The sequence below is a fragment of the Pongo abelii genome, chromosome 22, assembly GCF_028885655.2.
Source record: "Pongo abelii isolate AG06213 chromosome 22, NHGRI_mPonAbe1-v2.0_pri, whole genome shotgun sequence".
Lineage (NCBI taxonomy): Eukaryota > Metazoa > Chordata > Mammalia > Primates > Hominidae > Pongo > Pongo abelii.
The window spans coordinates 46,555,778-46,576,172 of NC_072007.2; the positions used below are offsets into that span (position 1 = coordinate 46,555,778).

General features: G+C 49.2%; 1 protein-coding gene and 1 non-coding gene across 3 annotated transcripts in view; one reads left to right on the top strand and one right to left on the bottom strand.

Moving 5' to 3' along the window:
• The window catches only part of DOP1B (DOP1 leucine zipper like protein B), a 139,670-nt gene that overhangs the window by 90,652 nt on the left and 28,623 nt on the right, over nucleotides 1-20,395 (top strand). For both annotated transcript variants that reach the window (XM_024239529.3, XM_009233930.4), the window contains exons 21-26: nucleotides 542-730; nucleotides 3,318-3,440; nucleotides 5,959-6,096; nucleotides 15,538-15,593; nucleotides 18,403-18,507; nucleotides 18,605-18,671. In XM_024239529.3, coding sequence (XP_024095297.3) covers nucleotides 542-730; nucleotides 3,318-3,440; nucleotides 5,959-6,096; nucleotides 15,538-15,593; nucleotides 18,403-18,507; nucleotides 18,605-18,671 — 678 coding nt within the window. The remainder of the gene's footprint in view (nucleotides 1-541; nucleotides 731-3,317; nucleotides 3,441-5,958; nucleotides 6,097-15,537; nucleotides 15,594-18,402; nucleotides 18,508-18,604; nucleotides 18,672-20,395) is intronic.
• Nucleotides 13,296-13,400, bottom strand: LOC112130567 (small nucleolar RNA U13). Its single transcript, XR_002912814.2, has one exon. It is a non-coding gene; the product is annotated as a small nucleolar RNA U13 (small nucleolar RNA).

The window sequence follows — 20,395 nt, forward strand, 5'->3', positions numbered from 1 at the left end:
TGCATATGCAAATGCATGTATATAATTAACGCAAATGCAGAAGTATGTATGTCAGCCATGCAAACATAGTTTTCCTCCTGCTGGCACTCCCTGTGCCAGCCCTTTGCCCATTGTTCCCTCAGTAGCCTATGAGATAACATATAAAGCCACTTGTTTGATTTTAGGCTTATAGTCATCTTTTTCCATGTATTTTTTACTTGCTATCATGGTGTTCATGAAATCTGAGTAGGCAGACATTTTAGCTGTTGGTTATTCTACTCTGTAGAATACCCTGGGATTAAGTCTTAGAATACATCTAACACTTTGGTTGAATGGTTGAAAAGTTTGTAATTTGGAACATCAGACTCCAGCTGTCTCTGTGAAAGAGAACCATGGGTTGAAATGCACAGAGAAGCTTATTGCTCCCAGACCACCACATGTATGAGTTGCTTAGAAGAGAGTCCAACAGCCCAGACCTAATCCCGCCAGCACTGCTGCCCTCATGGGAAGAAAAACCATTCCATAGACACAGCCGGCCTCATGTATTCATTTTAATTTTTAGACCATGGCCGCAGGTGATCCTGCCAACTTGAGGAATGCCAGAAATGCCATTTTGGAAGAGCTGCCTCGAACTGTTAACACCATGGCCCTTCTCTGGAATGTTCTCAGAAAGGAGGAGACTCAAAAGAGACCTGTCGATCTCCTAGGGGCCACGAAGGGATCCTCTTCCGTTTACTTTAAAACCACCAAAGTAAGAGGACGTCTTTGTAGTTCTGTCATTTACTTGGTCTTGTATTGTTCCACCCAAAATAAATATGTATAGGAAAGAGTGCATGATAAACAGATGTGCTCAATGAAACCCAAGTCAGAGGTCAGAAGTAGAAATCTCTAGTTCGTTATCAGTAAGTTGCCTATACCTGAAATGGAGGACTCTGAGTGGTTTCAGCCTGTTTTCTTCTTATTTTCCATTCACCTTATTTTGTAGTTAAAAATAAAGTCGTGGCCGGGCATGGTGGCTCACACCTGTAATCCCAGCACTTTGGGAGGCCAAGGTGGATGGATCTCCTGAGGTCAGGAGTTCAGGAACAGCGTGGCCAACATGGTGAAACCCCACCTCTACTAAACATACAAAAATTAGCCAGGTGTGGTAGCACGTGTCTGTAATCCCAGCTACTCAGGAGGCCGAGGCAGGAAAATCGCTGGAACCCGGGAGGCGGAGGTTGCAGTGAGCCAAGATCGCACCACTGCACCCCAGCCTGGGCAACAGAGCAAAACCCCATCTCAAAAAAAAAATTAAAAAAATAAAAATAAATAAAGTCTCTAGAGCTAGGCACAGTGGCTCATGCTTGTAATCCCAGCACTTTGGGAGGCCAAGATGGGTGGAATGCTTGAGCCCAGAAGTTCAAGACCAGCCTGGCCAACGTGGCGAAACCCTGTCTCTACAAAAAATACAAAAATTAGCTGGGTATGTTGGCGGGCACCTGTAGCCCCAGCTACTCAGGAGGCCAAGGCAAGAGGATTGCTTGAGCCCGGGAGGTGGAGGTTGAAGTGAGCCGAGATCACGCCAGTGCACTCAAGCCTGGGCGACAGAGTGAGACCCTGTCTCAAAAAAAATAGTCTCTAGTGGTTCAAGGCGGGGATACTTAGATCCTCACCTCTAAATGATTTAGAGATCCAAGTCTTGAGTCTCTAAAGCATTTCTGCTAGACAGCTCATCTCTGTTCTGCTTTTAGTGGTGCCTGTCAAACATGGCCCTGTCAGAGTGGAATGTCAGGGTGCCTTTGAGTTCTTAAACCAAAAACACACAACCGTGAATATTTATATTATAGTTTAGTCTTCTTCGGTTTTCACTGTCTGCCTCAGAAGGTTGTAGGCGCAGGACTCGGTCGCTCACCATCTGTGTTACTGTGTGTGGCATCTCAGAATTATCTGCCACATCTGACATCAGTTGAGAGCCCCCAGGTGCCAGCTGTGGCCTCAGGGATGAGCCTTGCCATCCTGCATTTAGGTACCACGGTGCACTGTTAGCCTCCAGACATTCTGTCGGTTCCTAGGGTGCCAAGGGAATTCTGTATTTCAAGCTCCTATAAGAACCTGCTCTTAAAAAGATTCAGAAAACCTTTTTTCTCACTCAGAAAAAAAGATTTTCTAAACCTTTTTTAGGGGAGCTTCCTGTAGCACTCAGCCTCTCTGAGCCTCCATTTCCTCCTCTGTTAAACCAGGCTGTGGCTAGCATCCTATCCTCATGGGTTGATGGAAAGAGTAATTACGATAAAGGCTGATGCTCATTAGGCACTTAACTCCTAGCCCTCCCTGAGGAACCCAGGGCCGAGGAGCGGGACCCCACATTAGTCCCTCTAGAGCAGAAACCATTGTGGAAAGGAGGGGACAGCTCCATGCTGGCTCAGTTGTATCTAATGTGAAATAAACATGGGCGGTTGACACAGGAAGCGCTGGGTAAATCCGTCTCTTCGACAGACATTTTGTGCCTGCTGCCACGCACCGGACGCTCTTGCTTTACCGGTGGACAAGAGAGATGAAGTCCCTGCACCTGTAGCAGAGGCAGACATTAACTGGCAGTGTAATAACGATGTGAGCAGGGCTTCAGAGAAACACAGAGTTTCCTGAGAGTGTGTGAACAGGAGACCTGGCCTGATCTGGGGTTCCTGGAGGCAGCGTGGCTTAGCTGAGGCCCCAGGTGGGGAGGATTTAACTAGGGTGGGCATTTCAGGCTGGGAGAGCAGTAGGATTTACAGAGCGAGGAACGTGGCAGGAACACAGAGAAATTCGTAAGTAGCAAAACAGAGGGTGCTGAGTGACATCAGGACCATGTTACAGGTTTCAATTGATTACCTGATAAAATTAGTTAAATGGTGCTTATTTCTGGAAATTGAGCAACAACTTTCCTAATGAATATAAGCCCTTCCGCAGCAGATGGAGTCAAGCTGAGGCTGTGGGATTTCCAGATGGAAGCAGTGCTGCAAAGCCTTGCCGGGCCTCCTGCAAGACCCCCGCTGTGCTCACAGCAGCAAGGGTGATATTCATCGACTCCCGAGATGCTCCTGGCCAGTCGAGCTGGCCATCCGTCTCTCCACCTTGGCCACTCACTGCCCCTTCCCCCCGGCATGACATGCCAGCATCACACATCCAACTCCTTCCGGAAAGGGTTTGATTCCTCCCTTTGCTGGGATCCACCCGTCAGGGAAGCGCCTCAGCACAGCATTGGGTACAAATGACAGGGTCCTTCTCTCGGTATGGACAGCAGTGATGGTGCAGTGTATATGATGCCATAGCCCCAATATTACTCTGCAGTAACTTTTTTTTTTCCTATTTTCTAGACCATAAGACAAAAAATTTTAGACTTCTTAAACCCCTTAACGGCCCATCTTGGGGTTCAGTTGACAGCGGCTGTTGCGGCAGTGTGGAGCAGAAAGAAAGCCCAGCGTCATAGTAAGATGAAGGTAAAGTTTAAAAAGTTAGAGGAGTGGTTAAACTTACTGTGACAAAGAACTACCACAGAATCATGTGGAATCAAAGGTGACATTGGAAGCCAGCATGGGAAACTATTGAGTTGATTTAATCATTTTATCTTATTTTATTTATTTATCTATTTGAGATGGAGTCTCTCTCTTTTCACCCAGGCTGGAGTGCAGTGGTGTGATCTTGGCTCACTGCACCCTCCACCTCCTGGGTTCAAGTCATTCTCCTGCCTCAGCCTCCCATGTAACTGGAATTATAGGCACCCGCCACCACACCCGGCTAATTTTTGTATTTTTTAGTAGAGACAGGGTTTCACCATGTTGGCCAGGCTGGTCTTGAACTCCTGACCTCAGGTGACCCACCCACCTCGGCCTCCCAAAGTGCTGGGATTACAGGCGTGAGCCACCACACCTGGCCGATTTCATCATTTGAAATGCATGAGATAATATAGCTGTGTCTCAGTACAAGTAGAATGTGTATTGGGCAGGCAGGGAAGAGCCCACCTGACTTCTGTTTCCTAATTTTTCTGTAATGAGTATATAGTACTTGTGTTTAATCTTTTTAAATCTAAAATACATATAAGAGTATATATAACATGAACATTTTTAAAGAATAAAAAAGGCACAGTGGCTCACACCTATAATCTCAACACTTTGGGAGGCCAGGATGGGCAGATCGCTTGAGCCTAGGAGTTTGAGACCAGCCTGGGCGATATGGCAAAAAATTAGCTGGACATGGTGGTGTGCACACCTATAGTCCCAGCTACTCAAGAGGCTAAGGTAAGAGGATCAGTTGAGCCGGGGAGGTGGAGGGTGCGGTGAGCTATGATTGCGCCACTGCATTCCAGCCTGGGCGACAAAGCAAGTCCCTATCTAAAAAAAAACTTTAAACTACCTAAGAACATGCCACCCATTTGGCTTAAGAAATGGTTACTTATCCTAGCACTGTGGGCCTTTCTTTATTTGTAGTACCATCTTATTGCTTTTTTAATGTGTAGAAATCACACTTGTTAGCTGGGCATGGTGGTATGTGCCTATAGTCCTAGTTACTTGGGAGGCTGAGATGGAAGGATCACTTGAAGCCAGGAATTTGAAGCTGCAGTGAGCTATGATTGTGCCACTGCACTCTAGCCTAAACAACAGAGTGACACCTTATGTAAAAAAAAAAAAAAATGGAAATTACATTTGTCCATGATAATAAAGAAAATTGAAATCACCAATCATATTTCTATGCCCAAAGATAATTTCTTTTTTTTTTTTTTCTGTTGAGACAGAGTCTCGCCCTGTTGCCCAGGCTAGAGTGCAGTGGCGCGATCTCAGCTCAGTGCAACCTCTGCCTCCTGAGTTCAAGCAATTCTCCTGCCTCAGCCTCCTGAGTAGCTGGGATTACAGGCGGATGCCACTACACTCAGCTAATTTTTGTATTTTTAGTAGAGACGGTTTCACCATGTTGGCCAGGCTGGTCTCGAACTCCTGACCTCATGATCCGCCTGCCTCGGCCTCCCAAAGTGCTGGGATTACAGGCATGAGCCCAAAGATAATTTCAGTTTGTATTTTGCCCGTTCTTTATCCACTTGACTAGTCCATGATGAAGTCCTGCAGGGGGTGGCTTACCTTTTTCAACCTCAATCCTCTTCCTTTGTTCCCTCCCACCCCCGCTCCATCCCCTGCTCGGGATCTGCTGCTGCACCTCCTGGACACTCCCCCAGTGCTCAGCCTCTGTGGCAGACATGGGCGCCTGTTCTCTGAGGAAGAGTCAGTGGTCGGTGTCCGAGGCCACCCTCCTGAGCGCCTGTGGGCTCCTTCCCTGGTGAGGAACCTGGTGCTAGTTGTTTTTCTTCCAAATGCCCATGAGCAGGGTATGCAGACTTCTGTCATCAAAAATATGCCTCCCATACCAGCGCTTTGCTTCCAAGGCCAGCAAATGGGAGCCTGGTTCATCTGTTTTTACTTCCTGTCTTCGTATTTTTGATTCCATCTCTTGTTTCCTTCAAATTTAGTATATTTGCTTCTAAAATGCTTTCTACTAAGTTCAAACATACCACTATTACAGCCCCATCATGGACTGTACCTTTGATTCCTAACTTGTATCAAATTATGTTGTTCCCATGGGTGGAGCCTTTACCTAGTTCAATAGGAAATGTTTGTTTAAGAGATTAAAATGGGCCGGGGGTGGTGGCTCACGTCTGTAATCCCAGCACTTTGGAAGACCAAGGCGGGCAAATCACCTGAGGTCAGGAGTTTGAGACCAGCCTGACCAACATGGCAAAACCCCATCTCTACTAAAAATACAAAAATTAGCTGGGCGTGGTGGTGGCTGAGATCGCACCACTGCACTCCAGCCTGGGTGACAGAGCGAGACCGTGTTTCAAAAAAAAAAAAAAGAGATGAAAACAGATTGATTTCTCCAGGGACAACTACTATAGAATACTTTTTGCGTGTCATCCTTATTTTTACTTTCTCTCTATAAGCTTTCAAGGAATTTTTTTTTTCTTGGCAGATTATCCCAACGGCAAGTGCATCCCAGCTAACCCTTGTCGACTTGGTGTGTGCACTCAGCACCCTGCAGACTGACACGTTGCTGCACCTGGTGAAGGAGGTGGTGAAGAGGCCACCCCAAGTCAAAGGGGGTGATGAGGTGAGGAGCCTGGGGAAGCCTCTGGGCTTCTGCAGATGAGTGGGTGGCATTCGTCATAACTCTACTTCCTTATCATCGTGTTTGGGAGGGAAAGATAGGTAACAAGAGTGAGTGGGAATGCTTGGGGTAGTGAAGTGGAGGTGCTAGTTGCTGTGCTTTGGGGCAGACCTATGAAGATTTGGTGCTTCTTTTTTAAGGTGGGAACTGCCTGAGGTCAGGGGCTCTCATCCTTGCACCCTGCTGCTGAGGACACTGCCTGGTACATGGGTTAGCACCTTCTGGGCACCAAGTGGAATAAAATCTTTAGAAAGAGGAAATGGCACCTGCCTCAAGGAACTTGCAGCCATAAAGATGCCAAAGATAAATAAAACCAGACTCTAGTGAAAGGTGGTAAAGACAGATGTGATTCAATAACCACTGCGGTAAGGGAAAGTGCTGGGTTCGGTTTAGATTTGTGTGGAGATGACTGGGAAAGGATGAGGGAGGAGGGAGGGGGAAGAAGCAGGGGTTTAAGGAGAGTTGGAGAAGTAGAAAATTACAAAAGAGCAGGTGGGGAGGCTGCTCAGTCCATAGATGTGATTAGGCCATCTGGGTTTGCTAACTGGGACTTATCCAAATGAGGCTGCTACCCTCCCACAGAGGCTGGGAGATCGAGACTCTGTCTTTCTTGATGATTCTGTTTCAAAGGGATGGCTCCCAGGTCCTTGGGAAACACATTCCTAGGTTGTGTGAGACACATACACATCTCAAAGGGACAGAGAAAGTATTTATCATTGTAAACTTAAAATGCTCTAAGAAAGGGAGGTCAGGGGTCTCTCTGCATGTGTTGGCAGGAACAAACAGTAAATTATTTGGCAACCTTGAGCTTTCTCGGACAAGTGTTTGAAGAGGACTGGTGTCCCCATCCTAGGGATCCATGCTAGTGTTGTTTGGGGCTGTGGGGGTGGACAGAATCATTTGTCAAGCAGAGGGCTCAGAGGAGCCTAGCTAGAATCAGCTCAAGGAGAGAGTGTTTGTCAAGGGCAAATTAAAATTTGTGTAACTTTTTTTTTTTTTTTTTGAGACACAGTCTCACTCTGTCACCCAGGCTGGAGTGCAGTGGTGCGATCTCAGCTCACTGCAACCTCCACCTCCTGGGCTCAAGTGATTCTTGTGCCTCAGCCTCCTGGGTAGCTGGGAGTACAGGTGCATGCTATCACTCCTGGCTAACTTTTGGTTTTGTTTTGTTTTGTTTTCTCGAGATGAAGTCTCACTTTGTCGCCCAGGCTGGATTGCAGTGGTGCAATCTCAGCCCACTGCAACCCCACCCCCGGGGTTCAAGTGATTTTTGTGTCTCAGCTTCCTGGGTAGCTGGGATTACAGGTGCGCACCACCAAGCCCGGTTAATTTTTGTATTTTTTTTTTTTTTTTTTTTTTTTTTGGTAGAGACGGGATTTTGCTATGTTGGCCAGACTGGTCTTGAACTCCACTTGCCTTGGCCTCCCGAAGTCCTGGGATTACAGGCGTGAGCCACCGTGCCCAACCAAAATTTGCATAATTTTTTTTTTTTTTTTTTTTTTTTTTTTTTAATTTATGAAGTATTTATTGATCATTCTTGGGTGTTTCTCGGAGAGGGGGATATGGGAGGGTCATAGGATAATAGTGGAGAGAAGTTCAGGAGATAAACACATGAACAAAGGTCTCTGGTTTTCCTAGGCAGAGGTCCCTGCAGCCTTCTGCAGTGTTTGTGTCCCTGGGTACTTGAGATTAGGGAGTGGTGATGACTCTTAAAGAGCATGCTGCCTTCAAGCATCTGTTTAACAAAGCACATCTTGCACCGCCCTTAATCCATTTAACCCTGAGTTGACACAGCATATGTTTCAGAGAGCACGGGGCTGGGGGAAAGGCCATAGATCAACAGCATCCCAAGGCAGAAGAATTTCTCCTAGTCAGAACAAAATGGAGTCTCCTATGCCCACCTCTTTCTACACAGACACAGCAACAATCTGATCTCTCCTTCCTTTCCCCACACTTCCCCCACCTTCCTTTCAACAAAACCGCCATCGTCCTCATGGCCCGCTCCCGATGGTCGCTGTCTCTTCGGAGCTGTTGGGTACACCTCCCAGACAGGGCGGCCGGGCAGAGGCGCTCCTCACCTCCCAGACAGGGCGGCTGGGCAGAGACGCTCCTCACCTCCCAGACGGGGCGGCCGAGCAGAGGCGCTCCTCACATCCCAGACGGGGCGGCCGGGCAGAGGTCCTCCTCACTTCCCAGACGGGGCGGCCGGGCAGAGGTGCTCCTCACCTCCCAGACAGGGCGGCCGGGCAGAGGCGCTCCTCGCTTCCCAGACGGGGCCGCCCGGGCAGAGGCGCTCCTCTCCTCCCAGACGGGGCGGCCGGGCAGAGGCGCTCCTCGCTTCCCAGATGGGGCCGCCCGGGCAGAGGCGCTCCTCGCTTCCCAGACGGGGCCGCCCGGGCAGAGGCGCTCCTCACTTCCCAGACAGGGCGGCCGAGCAGAGGTGCTCCTCACTTCCCAGACTGGGCGGCCGGGCAGAGGCGCTCCTCACCTCCTAGACGGGGTGGCCAGGCAGAGGCGCTCCTCACTTCCCAGACGGTGTGGCGGCTGGGCAGAGGCACTCCTCCCTTCCCAGATGGGGCAGCCAGGCAGAGGCGCTCCTCACTTCCCAGAGGGGGCGGCCGGGCAGAGGTGCTCCTCACTTCCTCCCAGACGGGGTGGCGGCCGGGCAGAGGCACTCCTCACCTCCCAGACGGGGCGGCCGGGCAGAGGTGCTCCTCATCTCCCAGACGAGGCAGCCGGGCAGAGGTGCTCCTCACTTCCTCCCAGACGGGGTGATGGCCGGGCAGAGGCACTCCTCACCTCCCAGACGAGGCGGCCGGGCAGAGGCGCTCCTCACCTCCCAGACGGAGTGGCCAGGCAGAGGAGCTCCTCACTTCCCATATGGGGTGGCGGCCGGGCAGAGGCGCTCCTCACTTCCCAGATGGGGCAGCCGGGCAGAGGCGCTCCTCACTTCCTCCCAGACGGGGTGGCGGCCAGGCAGAGGCGCTCCTCACCTCCCAGACGGGGCGGCCGGGCAGAGGTGCTCCTCATCTCCCAGACGGGGCGGCCGGGCAGAGGTGCTCCTCATCTCCCAGACGGGGCGGCCGGGCAGAGGTGCTCCTCATCTCCCAGACGGGGCAGCCGGGCAGAGGTGCTCCTCACTTCCTCCCAGACGGGGTGACGGCCGGGCAGAGGCACTCCTCACCTCCCAGACGGAGTGGTCAGGCAGAGGCGCTCCTCACTTCCCATATGGGGTGGCGGCCGGGCAGAGGCGCTCCTCACTTCCCAGATGGGGCAGCCGGGCAGAGGCGCTCCTCACTTCCTCCCAGACGGGGTGGCGGCCAGGCAGAGGCACTCCTCACCTCCCAGACGGGGCGGCCGGGCAGAGGCGCTCCTCACTTCCCATACGGGGTGGCGGCCGGGCAGAGGCGCTCCTCACTTCCTCCCAGACGGGGTGGCGGCCAGGCAGAGGCGCTCCTCACTTCCCAGACGGGGTGGCCGGGCAGAGGCGCTCCTCACTTCCCAGACGGGGTGGCCAGGCAGAGGCACTCCTCACCTCCCAGACGGGGCGGCCGGGCAGAGGCGCTCCTCACTTCCCATACGGGGTGGCAGCCGGGCAGAGGCGCTCCTCACTTCCCAGATGGGGCAGCCGGGCAGAGGCTCTCCTCACTTCCTCCCAGACGGGGTGGCGGCCGGGCAGAAGTGCTCCTCACTTCCTCCCAGACGGGGTGGCGGCCGGGCAGAGGCGCTCCTCACCTCCCTGACGGGGTGGCCGGGCAGAGGCGCTCCTCCTTTCCCAGACGGAGTGGCCAGGCAGAGGCGCTCCTCACCTCCCAGAGTGGGCGGCCAGGCAGAGGCGCTCCTCACTTCCCAGAGTGGGCGGCCGGGCAGAGGCGCTCCTCACTTCCCAGAGTGGGCGGCCGGGCAGAGGCGCTCCTCACTTCCCATAGGGGGTGGCAGCTGGGTAGAGGCGCTCCTCACTTCCCAGATGGGGCAGCTGGGCAGAGGTGCTCCCCACTTCCTCCCAGACGGGGTGGCGGCCAGGCAGAGGCGCTCCTCACCTCCCAGACGGGGCGGCCGGGCAGAGGTGCTCCTCATCTCCCAGACGGGGCAGCCGAGCAGAAGCACTCCTCACTTCCTCCCAGACGGGGTGGCAGCCGGGCAGAGGCGCTCCTCACCTCCCAGACGGGGTGGCCAGGCAGAGGCGCTCCTCACTTCCCAGATAGCGCGGCCGGGCAGAGGGGCTCCTCACATCCCAGACGATGGGTGGCCAGGCAGAGATGCTCCTCACTTCCTAGACGGGGTGGCGGCGGGGCAGAGGCTGTAATCTTAGCACTTTAAGAGGCCAAGGCAGGAGGCTGGTAGGTGGAGGTTGCAGCGAGCCGAGTGGCCAGACTGGTCTTGAACTCCACTTGCCTTGGCCTCCCGAAGTCCTGGGATTACAGGCGTGAGCCACCGTGCCCAACCAAAATTTGCATAATTTTTTTTAAAACTTTTTTTTTTTAAGACAGGATCTCACTGTCACCCAGGCTGCAGTGCAGTGGCACAATCACAGCTCACCATAGCCTCAACCTCCCCAGGCTCAAGTGATCTTCCCAAGTAGCTGAAACCACACGTGCACACCATCATGCCTGGCTAATTTTTATATTTTTTGTAGTGACGGGGTTTGCCACGTTGCCCAGGCCAGTCTGGAACTCCTAGGCTCAAGCAATCCTCCCACCTCGGCCTCCCAAAGTGCTGGGATTATGGGTGAGAGCCACCATGCCTGGCCGCATAATTTTTTATAAAGGTAGAAAATAAATGTCAGAGAACATAACTCATGATAGACACTCTGAGAAAGAGGAGATTTCATCTGGCTGCTGTGAAACAGAAACCTTCAGGGTGATGTCATTGAACTGAGAAGTTCCTAGTAATTTTTCTGCTCAATTTCATTACAGCAGCCTGGAGGGCCCATGTTGTCTAGAGAGCTTCTTCAGTTATACACAGTGGATTTAAAACAGGGCAAGCTGTGTGGTTTAATATTTGCATTCCCTTAAAGTCTTCTGTTTTTGTTTTTACCAAAGCAGGCTACATCATTGAAAGCAGCAGAGCTGTTTTGCTCTTAATTAACTAATTTAATAAAAACCAGGGATTTATTTCAATCTTGAAATAATTGCCTTCTGTCAAACAATTTAAAATCATACAGTTAGCAAAAATTTAAGAATAATCTAAATGAAAATTAGGGGGGCCGGGCATGGTGGCTCATGCCTGTAGTCCTAGCACTTTAGTCCAGGAGTTCGAGACCATCCTGGGCAACGTAGGGAGACACCATCTCTACAATAAATTTAAAAATTAGCTGGGTGTGGTAGTGCACACCTGTAGTCCTAGCTACTTGGGAGGCTGAGGCAGGAGGATCAGTTGAGCACAGGAGTTCGAGGTTGCAGTGAGCTATGATCGAGCCACTGCACTCCAGCCTGGGTGACAGAGTGAGACCCTGTCCAAAAAAAAGAAAATTCGTGCAATGGAAAAAGTGATTATTAAAAAATATAGCTATACTTGAACAGATGTTTGTGTATCGATGTTCATAGCAGCATTATTCACAACAGCCAAAAGGTAGAAGCAATCCACATGTGTCTCAGTGGGTGCGCGGATAACGAAGTGAGATCTGTGCATGCAGTGCGTTAGTACTCAGCCTCAAGAGGAATGAAATTCTGACATGTGCTACAGCACGGATGTCAGATCCTCAACATGGATGAACCTTGAAGACGTTAAGTTGAATGAAATAAGCCAGTCACAAGAGGACTAACACAGTTCTATATCTGGAAAAAAAAAACAACTCAACTGTGTCCTCACTCAACAACATAACAATCAACACAGAAGACTTCTCTTACCCCAAATATGCGGGGAGTTCTCCCTACCGGCAAGCAAGCAATTGATTCCGCAGTGGACACCAGTTGGGTGTCCTCCAATTCAATTCCTACTCTATCTGCTTGGAGATAGTGTCCGATCCCACAGGGTGAGGGCTCAATCCCCAAGAACACCCTTCACTTCAGACACCAGTCACAAGTCTGGGCCTCTGGAACTTTTGACTGACTAGCTTCAAGGTGGGATTTCCACGAACCCCCTCTTTGGGTTCAATTAATTTGTCAGAGCAGCTCGCGGAACTCCAGAAACACGTTTACTGGTTTATTATAAAGGCTACTACTGAGGATACAGATGAAGGGTTGCGTAGGGCAGGGTATGGGGGAAGAAGTGCGGAGCTCCCGTGCCCTCCGTGGGCACAGAACCTTCATGTGCTCTGCTCTCTGGAAGCTCACCAAACCCAGTCCTCTTGGGCCTTTTATGGAAACTTCATTGGATGGGCATGACTAAAGCATGGACAACCGTGTCGAAATGTGATTGGACAAAAAGAGTGTGATCTAGTACTTAATACAGTGACTGGGCAAACCCAGCAGGGCCTGCCTGTTCAGATTCTTCTTGGCCTGTCTGCACAGCACTCCTCCCTCCAGGGTGCGGGACAGGACCCTCTCCAGAATGAGGGTCTTATGAACCATAGTCAGATTAGAGTCCTGCCTTGGGGCAGGTAAAAGGAGGGCAGGAGTTATGAACCAAGAACTGCGGACAAAAACACATAAAAAAAATAGGTAGGTAGGTAGATAAATGATAGATAGATAGATGTAAGTAGGTAGATAGATAGATAGATGTAGATGGATAGATAGATGTAGGTAGGTAGATAGATGTAGGTAGGTAGGTAGATGTAGGTAGGTAGGTAGATAGATGTAAGTAGGTAGGTAGATGTAGGTAGGTAGGTAGGTAGAGAGATAGATGTAGGTAGATGTAGGTAGGTAGGCAGGTAGATAGATATTATGATTTTAGAGTGTTAAAGGGTGGCTCACTCCTATAATCCCAGCACTTTGGGAAGCTGAAGCAGGGGGATTGCTTGAGCCCAGAAGTTCAAGACCAGCCTGGGCAACAAAGTGAAACCCTGACTCTACAAAAAAAAAAAAAAACAGAAGAAATAATTAGGCATGGTATGCACCTGTAGCCTCAGGTACTTGGGAGGCTGAGGTGGGAGAATCACTTCAGCCAGGGAAGTTGAGGCTGCATTGAGTCAAGATCACGCCACTGCACTCCAGTACAGAGCAAGACCCTATCTCAAAAGAAAAAAAAGACTTTTTTTTTCACATCAGACGGGTAATGTGCCGACCATTGTAACAAGATTTGAGGGTGGCACATCTCACGCATGCGCGTGAACACCCAATCATCACACTCATGAACTACAGATGAATCGGAAGACTTTTTTTCAGCCATTTTTTTCAGCCTCATATATGATGCAGGGCGGCCCCCTATAGAAATGTCCAGGCCCCGAGGGCCTCGCCGTTGGGCGTTACCCAGCCAGTTATCCTCCAGCCCCTGGTCTCTTCCTTCGTTCCAGTGTTTATCGACAATGCTCTATGTGCACTGAGTGGTGTCGTGGAGGCTAAATAGTGGAAAAAGCAGTTCCTGCCCTCAGTCCTCCTATATTCTAGGTTGGCAAAGAAGAGAGAAGAGAAGAGAAGCCATCCTAAAGAATAACAACACTGCGAGGCCAGGTTATGGAGCTAGCACAGTCAGTGCTTAAGGCTTCGAATGTAAAAGGACCCCGATGACTTCCACAGTATTTCTTGGGGTTCTGGCCCAGGTCTCCCAATCTTCCAAGAATGTATGGTCATCCTGTTGCCTTTCACTGTTTTTTTTTTTGTTTGTTTTTGTTTTGTTTTTTTTTTTTGAGACGAAGTCTCACTCTGTCTCGGCTCACTGCAAGCTCCACCTCCTGGGTTCACGCCATTCTCCTGCCTCAGCCTCCCGAGTAGCTGGGACTACAGGCACCCACCACCACGCCCGGCTAATTTTTTGTATTTTTAGTAGAGACAGGGTTTCACCGTGTTAGCTAGGATGGTCTGGATCTCCTGACCTCGTGATTCACCCGCCTCGGCTTCCCAAAGTGCTGGGATTACAGGCGTGAGCCACTGCGCCTGGCCTTTTTTTTTTTTTTTTTTTTTTTTTTTTTTTTGAGATGGAGTCTCGCTGTGTTGCCCAAGCTAGAGTGCAGTGGCCTGATCTTGGTTCACTGCAACCTTTGCCTCCTGGGTACAAGCGACCCTCCTGCCTCTGCCTCCTGAGTAGCTGGGATTACAGGCTTGCGCCACCATGCCTAGCCAATTTTTTTGTATTTTTAGTAAAGATGGGATTTTACCATGTTGGCCAGGCTGGTCTTGAATGCCTGACCTCAAGTGATCCACCCGCCTTGGCTTCCCAAACTTCCGGGATTACAGGCATGAGCCACCACACCCGGCCTCCTTTCACTCTTGTCCATAAATGTTAGGAGTGGGAATGGCGCTCCACAGGGTAGTCTGTGCTGCTGCAGGCTTGGTCGCTGTAGAACCAAGGGGTTCTTCGAGGTCCTGAAGACAGCTCTGCAGAGGCTGTGACAGCCAGAGCGAGTGTGTTTAGGTTGTATTCCTTCACGTTACTTGAATTTTTATAAATACCTGCAATTTCTAGTCTTTCCTGGACTATAAAGGAAACAGATTTTATCTAGCTGACTGATTTTTGGCAGTTCGAATAACAAAACTATATTTTGTGGTTAGTTTAGTTAATTAATAGCTGCAAATAGCTTTTTATAAGCAAGGAGGGGGGAAAACGTGTGTTTTGGAACTTGTTTCCAAGCAGTTCCAGCCACAGGGTTTTTGGGGAAGCTGTCTGGGCTAGGTTTTAAGTCATCTTCTAAACTAAGAATTAGAATTTTTTGGCCGTGTATAGTGGTTCTACTTGGGGGGCTGAGGCACGAGGATCGTTTGAACCCGGGAGGCAGAGGTTGCAGTGAGCTGAGATTGCGCCAGTGTACTGCAGCCTGGACAACAGAGCAAGACTCTTGTGTCAGAGAGCGGGGGAGAGGGAGAGGGGAAGGGGGAGGGAGAGAGAGAGAGAGAAAAGAAAGAAAAAGAAACAAGGAAGGAGAGTGAAAGAAAGAGAGAGAAAAAAGAAAAGAAAGAAGCAAAAGAAGAATTAGAATTTTTTCTTGCCTCTTGGTAATCACGTGCATTCATTGGAGTCAACACCGGCCCTAGCTTTCTGTTTGGGCAAGTTCGGTTACAATGCCGATTTTCCCTAAATGCTTGTTGATGCCTGGAATGTAAAGTAGGTGCACAGGGTGGGAGATCACTGTAGAAGTCTAAGGGGGCGCGAATGATTTGGGGACTCATAGGACACACTTGTTTTAATTGTATATGATGGACACTATCGTGTCTGTTGTTATATCTGAAAGATTCTTTAGTCAAAAACCTTCACTTTGTTAGGCTATAGATCTGTTTCATTTTGTATCTGAATTCTTTTTAGCCTTATTTCCCACCAACTTGGAGTAATTGGTTTTACTTTCATTTTCAGAAATCGCCCCTAGTGGACATTCCTGTGTTGCAGTTTTGCTATGCTTTTCTCCAAAGGTAATACAGTCCCCCGTCCTTCAAAACACTTCCTTAAATATAGATGTTATTGCAGTGAGCATGCATAATAAATATCTCTGGTTTTATTTCTAGACTACTAGAGAGCCATAGTTCAGAAAATATCTTAAAGTTGTCATAATTTCTTCCCGAGGTATTGATCTATGCTTTTCCTTCTCCAGAGAGTTAACATCTTAAAATCTGTGCAGCGTATCTCGAACACTTTATATGAGCGAAGCTTTACGTGAGGCCTGTTAAACTTTAAAAGGCTTGGATTTGCATTAAATTGATACAGAAAAAGAAAAAAAACCACAGACAGGGAAGTGTTAAAGACCTCTTTTAGAAAAAGGAGAAATGGGCCGGGCGCGGTGGCTCACACCTGCAATCCCAGCACTTTGGGAGGTGGAGGCAGGCAGATCACTTGAGGCTAGGAGTTTGAGACCAGCCTAGTCAACATGGTGAAACCCCATCTCTACTAAAAATACAAAAATTAGTTGGGCATGGTGGCGTGCGCCTGTAATCCCAGCTACGCGGGAGGCTGAGGCAGGAGAATTGCATGAACCCAGGAGGCGGAGGTTGCAGTGAGCCAAGACCTCAACACTGCTCTCCAGCCTGGGTGACAGAGCAAGGCTCTGTCTCAAAAAAAAAAAAAAAAAGGCAAAATGATTCTTTCTGGTGGCGTTCTCAGTGTGCCTTCCCATGTTTTATGTGGAGAGGTTTCTGCTTTGGTTTGCTAAGTTAATATATGTATTAGGTGTCTTAGCTAAGAGAGCATTAAAGGGGATTCCACAGGTTTTTCCCCATCGATGAAAAAGAAGCTTTACTGGACCTCATTCAGATCTTACAATGGCCGCATCCCAGGTGCAGCTCTATGTTGCAGAAAATGAGGGTGAGGTGGCTGGGTGCGGTGGCTCAATGCCTGTAATCCCAGCACTTTGGGAGGCTGAAGTGGGTGAGTCACTTGAGGCCAGGAGTTTGAGACCAGCCTGGCCAACGTGGTAAAACCCCATGTCTACTAAAACTACAAAAAAATTAGCCAGGGCTTGGTGGCAGCATGCTTGTAGTCCCAGCTACTCGGGAAGCTGAGGCAGGTGAATCACTTGAACCCAGGAGGCAGAGGTTGCAGTGAGCTGAGATCACACCACTGCACTCCAGCCTGGGGGACAGAATGAGACTCTATCTCAAAAAGAAAAAAATGGGGGTGGGGGGGTATAAACCACTTCTCAGGGAAGCCTCAGTATCCCTACATAGCCATCAGGAGTCTCACTATAAATAACTCCAACAACCAGGCACAGGCTCCTTGGTTCACACAGTTAACATTACATAGTTATTCCCACTCACCACATTCTGAAGTTGCAGGATGGTAAATTGAGGCCTCCTGGTAGATGACCAGGGTGGGGTTAAATTCAGACCACTTGCCTGGTGAGCATTATTGTTGTTCTTTCCTCCAGGAGTTAAAGATGAGCCGGTCACTTTCCTCCTATGACAGCTAATATATATTGTGTTGCTGGCGAATGTTGAGTGTAGTGGCCTGAGGGATAGCTGAGCTTTCCCAGGAGCTGCAGGTTAGATTTGGTCATCCTCCTTTTGCAGAGGAGGAACCGCCTAGGTTACACAGTAGGTAGTAAGTTGGAGAACCAGGACTTGGACCTGGGACGCTCTGACTGCGGTCTGAGCTTTCACTTCCTGGGCTGTGCTGCCTCGCTTTGGAGCGGTGATCTCAGAATCCTCATCCTGAGAGCTACAGAGTGGGGTAGGCCAGTTTCCTGGTGAGTGTCCTGGGACCTAATGCTTTGCAGCCTTCTGACAGGTGATGCTCTGTTACCAGCCACTTCAGGGAAGCAGAATATTAGCACTAGAAAGGCCTGAGAGATCAGCCGGGTGCAGTGGCTCACCCTTGTAATCTCAGCACTTTGGGTGGCCAAGGCAAGTGGATTTACTTGAGGCCAGGAGTTCAAGACCAGCCTGGCCAACATGATAAAACCCTACTAATCTCTACTAAAAATACAAAAAATTAGCCCAGTGTGTTGGCCCACGCCTATAATCCCAGCTTGGGAGGCTGAAGAACGAGAATTGCTTAAACCCGGGGGGCAGAGGTTGCAGTGAGCTGAGATTGTGCCACTGCACTCCAGCCTGGGCAACAGAGCAAGACTCTATCTTAAAAATAAATAAATAAATAAATAAATAAATAAATAAAATAAGATAGAAGAAAGGCCGGGTGCAGTGGCTCACGCCTGTAATCCCAGCACTTTGAGAGGCTGAGGCGGGTAGATCACCTGAGGTGGGGAGTTCAAAATCAGCCTGGACAACACGGTGAAACCCCGTCCTTACTAAAAATGCAAAATTAGCTGGGCGTGGTGGCACATGCCTGTAATCCCAGCTATTCAGGAGGCTGAGGCAGGAGAATCGCTTGAACCTGGGAGGCGGAGGATGCGGTGAGCCGAGATCGTGCCATTGCACTCCAGCCTGGGCAACAAAAGTAAATCTCCGTCTCACCAAAAAAAAAAAAAAAAAGAAAGGCCTGAGAGGTCGAGGTCGATCATCTAGTTTAAGGCTTTTATTTTAGAGACAAGGAAACCACGAGTATCTCACCTGCCAGCAGTAGGATTTCAGGTTCCCAAACTGCAAGTGCTTGCCAGAATACCAAAGTTTAGTTCGTGTACATTGTAAGTTTTTAAAAAGAAAAAGGTCAGTGAGGTATGCTGTTTACCCTTTGCTTTCCAACTGCCAGGATCTTAAATGTGCTTATAAATAAATGTTGTATTTTGACTTGTTCGTGGTTGAGTATTTTTCCTATCTTTTAAAAAAACAGGCTCCCAGTACCAGCCTTGCAAGAGAACTTTTCTTCACTGTTGGGAGTATTGAAAGAGTCTGTACAGTTGAATCTAGCCCCACCTGGGTATTTTCTGCTTCTCAGGTATCATGTCACCACATTGTCATTGTGTAATATTTTCTCTTGGCACATATTTTATTTCTGCAGCATTTTTAATCTGAAGCTGATTGTCTCCCAACAGCATGCTGAATGACTTTGTAACAAGAACTCCCAACCTGGAAAACAAGAAGGATCAAAAAGACCTGCAGGTTTGTATATGAAAGAGGTTCAGCCAAATGATATTACCCCAGCAGTGCTGTCCTCCTTTGGGGGATATCAGAGAGCAGATAGACAAGAGACGTTGGACAGAATCTGAGGTTAGCTTTGCACTTGTTCTCAAGTCTTACTTCTGCCATCGCTGTCTCTAGAGAGTTTGGACAGTACTGGGGCCTGGGTTTTCTGATGAAGGTTCTTGTATAATGCTTGAGCAATCGATTGTGGAATTGACAGCTGCACCCCTCACCCTCCACACTGTATGCAGATGTATGTGGATCTCACTGTAAAACATAAGTGGAATAAGAAATGTATCTCCCACCGGACGTGGTGGCGCACACTTGTAATCTCAGCACTTTGGGAGGCTGAGGCAGGCAGACTGCTTAAGCTCAGGAGTTTGAGACCAATCTGGGTAACACAGTGAGACCTCATCTCTACAAAAATACAAAAATTAGCCTAGTGTGGTAGCTACACCTATAGTCCCAGCTGCTTGGGAGGCTGAGGATCCCTTGAGCCTGGGAAGTTGAGGCTGTAGTGAGCTGTGATTGTGCCAGTGCACTTCAGCCTGGCAACAGAGAGAGACCCTGTCTCAAAAAAAAAAGGAAGCTATCTCCATACATGGATTTTTTTTTTTTTTTTTTTTGGGCTGTGGCATTGGACGGATCTCACTCCATCACCCAGGCTGGAGTGCAGTGGCACGGTCTCAGCTCACTGAAACCTCCACCTCTGGGGTTCAAGCGATTCTCCTGCCTCAGCCTCCCAAGTAGCTGAGATTACAGACACATGCCACCACGCCCGGCTAATTTTTTGTATTTTTAGTAGAGGCGGGGTTTCTCCATGTTGGCTGGTCTGGTCTCAGACTCCTGACCTCAGGTGACCCTCCTACCTTGGCCTCCCAAAGTGCTGGGATTACAGGCGTGAGCTACCACGCCCAGCCTCCATACATGGATTTCTTTCCTTAAACGCCTTATCCCCCATTATAACAGTAATATATGCTCATAAAAATTTGTTTAATACGGAAAAATAAAACTCATCATAGGAGAAGGAAAACTCAGAGTGGAATGCCAACTAATAAATACGGAAGTTATGATGAAGTTGGAAAAATCACTGTTTTGCAAACCATTGTAGACATTGATTCAGTTGGTTTTTCTATCACATTTATAGCCTTGGCGATACTACTGCTAATCTTTATGATCCCTGGCATTTGTGAAAGGTATATCCAGAAACAGCCTCAGGTCCACAGTTCTGAACCACGAGAGTACTGTATAAAGTACAGTGGGCCAGGTGTGGTGGCTCACGCCTGCAATCCCAGCACTTTGGGAGGCCAAGGTGGGCGGATCACCTGAGGTCAGGGGTTCGAGACCAGCCTGGCCAACATAGTGAAACCCCACCTCTACTAAAAATACAAAAATTAGCTGGCATCGTGGCGGGCACCTGTAATTCCAGCTACTCGGGAGGCCGAGGCAGGAGAATCGCTTGAACCTGGGAGGCAGAGGTTACAGTGAGCCAAGATCTCACCACTGTACTCCAGCCTGGGCAACATGCGTGAAACTTTGTCTCAAAACAAACAAACCAAAAAAAAAACAAAAACAAACAAAAAAAACACCATAAAGCATAATTAGAAAATTCCAGTGCCTCCTCTTTTGGCCTTGACTTGTAGCCAGAGAAGAAAACGTTGTTACAGTGCCAATGCTGCATGTCCAGGTGTTGGGATAGCACT